The sequence below is a fragment of the Phragmites australis genome, chromosome 4, assembly GCF_958298935.1.
Source record: "Phragmites australis chromosome 4, lpPhrAust1.1, whole genome shotgun sequence".
In the NCBI taxonomy this organism is placed as follows: Eukaryota; Viridiplantae; Streptophyta; class Magnoliopsida; order Poales; family Poaceae; genus Phragmites; species Phragmites australis.
This window is the reverse complement of record NC_084924.1, coordinates 26,582,985-26,585,777: the sequence shown is the minus strand read 5'-3', so window position 1 is coordinate 26,585,777 and position 2,793 is coordinate 26,582,985. Positions and strand designations below refer to the sequence as shown.

The 2,793-nt window shown below is 46.7% G+C and overlaps 1 protein-coding gene across 1 annotated transcript; it reads left to right on the top strand.

The window, feature by feature from the left end:
- Positions 1 to 243: 243 nt before the first annotated feature.
- LOC133915964 (SPX domain-containing protein 5-like) lies at positions 244 to 1,747 on the top strand. Its single transcript, XM_062359407.1, has 2 exons — positions 244 to 773; positions 877 to 1,747. The coding sequence occupies exons 1-2, from the start codon at positions 549 to 551 to the stop codon at positions 1,405 to 1,407; spliced, it is 756 nt and encodes a 251-aa protein (XP_062215391.1). The 5' UTR covers positions 244 to 548; the 3' UTR covers positions 1,408 to 1,747.
- Positions 1,748 to 2,793: the final 1,046 nt, after the last annotated feature.

Genomic DNA, 2,793 nt, shown 5'->3' with positions numbered 1-2,793 from the left:
TCCTAGCCCACCATCCATTCATCCTATCCTGAAACCGTGATACTCCTCTATAAGACTGTCCAAATGAGTCATATTTATTAGGTCAGCTCGAGACACATAGACGCGACCCAGATACAGTACAATCTAAAACGTCGGACTGTGCCTGAGCCAAACGTGTGGCACGTCAAGCCGACACGGCACGATTCGACTTGAAAGAGAAAGGATGGAGAAGATGAAAAGAAGGAAGCAAATAAAGAACAGGGAGAGTGCATCCGCCCAGTGCCTCCCCTTGATTACACGCATAGCATAGCATATGCTCCCACATATTCCCTTGTCTTCCTCCTCCCCTCCTCCCCAGCTCTGCTCCAACCAACCAACACCCAACTCCGCCGCCGCGCGCTTATATTAAGCTCCCCGTCCCATTCTCGTTCTCATTCTCATTCGATCGCCCGCGCGTTAGCTGATCTAGCGCGTTTAATTTAGTTACAAGTACTAGAACTAGAGACTAGTTAGTGCTAGTAATAATAGTTGATCAAGCAAGGAAGGAGTGGGTCGGATCAGAGTCAGAGATGAAGTTTGGGAAGCGTCTGAAGAAGCAGATCGAGGAGAGCCTGCCGGAGTGGCGGAGCCAGTTCCTCAACTACAAGGAGCTCAAGCGTCGCGTCAACGCCGTCTCCTCCCCGGCGCCATCCCCAGCCGCCGACGCCGACTTCCTCACCCTGCTCAACGCCGAGGTCGACAAGTTCAACCACTTCTTCCTCGAGCAGGAGGAGGAATTCATCATCAGGCAGAGGGTATATATAGCTCGATTATCACATGCATGAGCATGGTATCTTCGGTTCTTGTAGAAAGAAAATGATTCCTGACGTGTTAGTGGTTTCGTGGGTACGCGCGCAGGAGCTGCAGGAGAGGATCCAGAGGGCGGCTGAGGCGAAGCCGGCTCCGGCCGTGGAGGCGGAGATCGCGCGCATCCGGAGGGAGGTCGTCGACTTCCACGGCGAGATGGTGCTGCTCCTCAACTACAGCAGCATCAACTACACGGGCCTCGCCAAGATCCTCAAGAAGTACGACAAGCGCACCGGTGGCGTGCTCCGCCTGCCCGTCATCGCCGGGGTGCTGCAGCAGCCGTTCTTCACCACCGAGCTCATCTCCAAGCTCGTCAAGGACTGCGAGGCCATGATGGAGGCCGTCTTCCCCGCCGCCGAGGTCATCTCAGCCGCCAAGGATCATGAGGAGCTCGAGGCGCTGGCCGTTGCCGAGCAGAGCATCTTCCGCAACACCGTCGCCGCGCTGCTCACCATGCAGGAGGTCCGCAGCGGCAGCTCCACCATAGGCCACTTCTCACTGCCGCCCATGGCACCTCTGCCGGAGTCCGACTGGCTGCTCCGGTCCGTCCAGCCGCCGTCTCCATTGATCCCCACGCAGTGAATATCTTGTTGTTCACCGCTCCATGTTACCACACCACAGCAAGGTCCACAACATACACAAGCACACACCAATGCCATCCTTAATTAAATTAATTGGAGGCTACCATTTTGATTTCCTTTTTGCCACGAAATGCTGCACTGTTATGCGGCTGAAAAGAGCAGATGTGTAATTATCAACCTGTTTTTTTCTTTTGCTGTGTGCTCTTGTTTCTTATTTTGCTACTTTCCCTGACTAGTAGGAGTAAATAATGTTGAAAGCGGGATCAATACACATTGTTCTTGCAGTGTAATTTTAGTCCCAAATCAAATACATGCGTATTAGAAATTTCCAAATCCTCTCTTATTCGTGATGTTTTCTCCAATTAATTACCTGATGACAAGATACTGTAAGAATCATGAAGTTTTCAACTGTTCTGCAGGGGGCAAATAATGGCCTGAGTTTGTGCTTTTTTTTTTTTAGGGGAACCATGAGCTTTATAGATTAAGAACTGTTACAGTCTAGAACAACTAGTTGGGCAATACAAGAGGGCACATGCCTCAACCAGACAGCGGAAACCCGAGCCTGTGTTGAAAGGTTGAGGCTTGCGTCTCAATGGGTTCATCTGCCTGTGCTTCAGGCAAGCTTTGCCATAAGTCGGAAAAATCTATTATCTTAATATTTAAGTGTTAAATGGAGCCTTCACATTCGCGTTAATCATTGGAAAGGAGAAATCGATGGAAAGGAGAAAAATCTATTGATTTTTGTGGACCCAAATTTTAACATGTAGATTTAATCTAAAGATTGCCCATGAGTTCGTACATAACACAGCATAGCACACGTATACAGAGGTATCCACATGATCGATTAATTAATGCGCCAAATTGGCAACAAGTCCCATACGGACACGTTCTAACCAAAGGACACTTTGATTATAAAAGGAGTCCGCGTTTGACAAGAAAACAATCCTCAGAAATTAGGACCTCACGAATCCAAATTAGGTTTATCGAGTTTATGCAATTCGCTAGTTTGGGTACATAATAGAGAACTGATTTTCAAGACCCTGAGCGACACATCTGAACGAAAAAAAAAGGTGACGGTTAATCTTAATCAAGAGCTAGTGACAAAATTATAAGCAGATATATTAGTGCAATTTCAGATTTTGGGAGCTAAAATTCCCTTCAGTTCGCATATTGTATTTTATTGAGTAAGTTTGAGAAACCAAATTAAAATATGTCTTAGTTTACTTATAATAAGTGATTAATATTATCATTTTTTTGGTTTGATTACTTTTGGTTTGCATGAGCTTTGATATGATTTGAATTGATTTGGGATTTTATTTGAGCATATTGATTATGGAATAAATGGAATTGGAGTTGAAGATATGCGTTTGCTTATCTTACGGTGATG

Coding starts and splice junctions, on each gene's coding strand:
- LOC133915964 (XM_062359407.1), top strand. CDS start 549: ATGAAGTTTGGGAAGCGTCTGAAGAAGCAGATCGAGGAGAGCCTGCCG. Junction 774..876: donor AATTCATCATCAGGCAGAGG/GTATATATAGCT, acceptor GTACGCGCGCAG/GAGCTGCAGGAGAGGATCCA.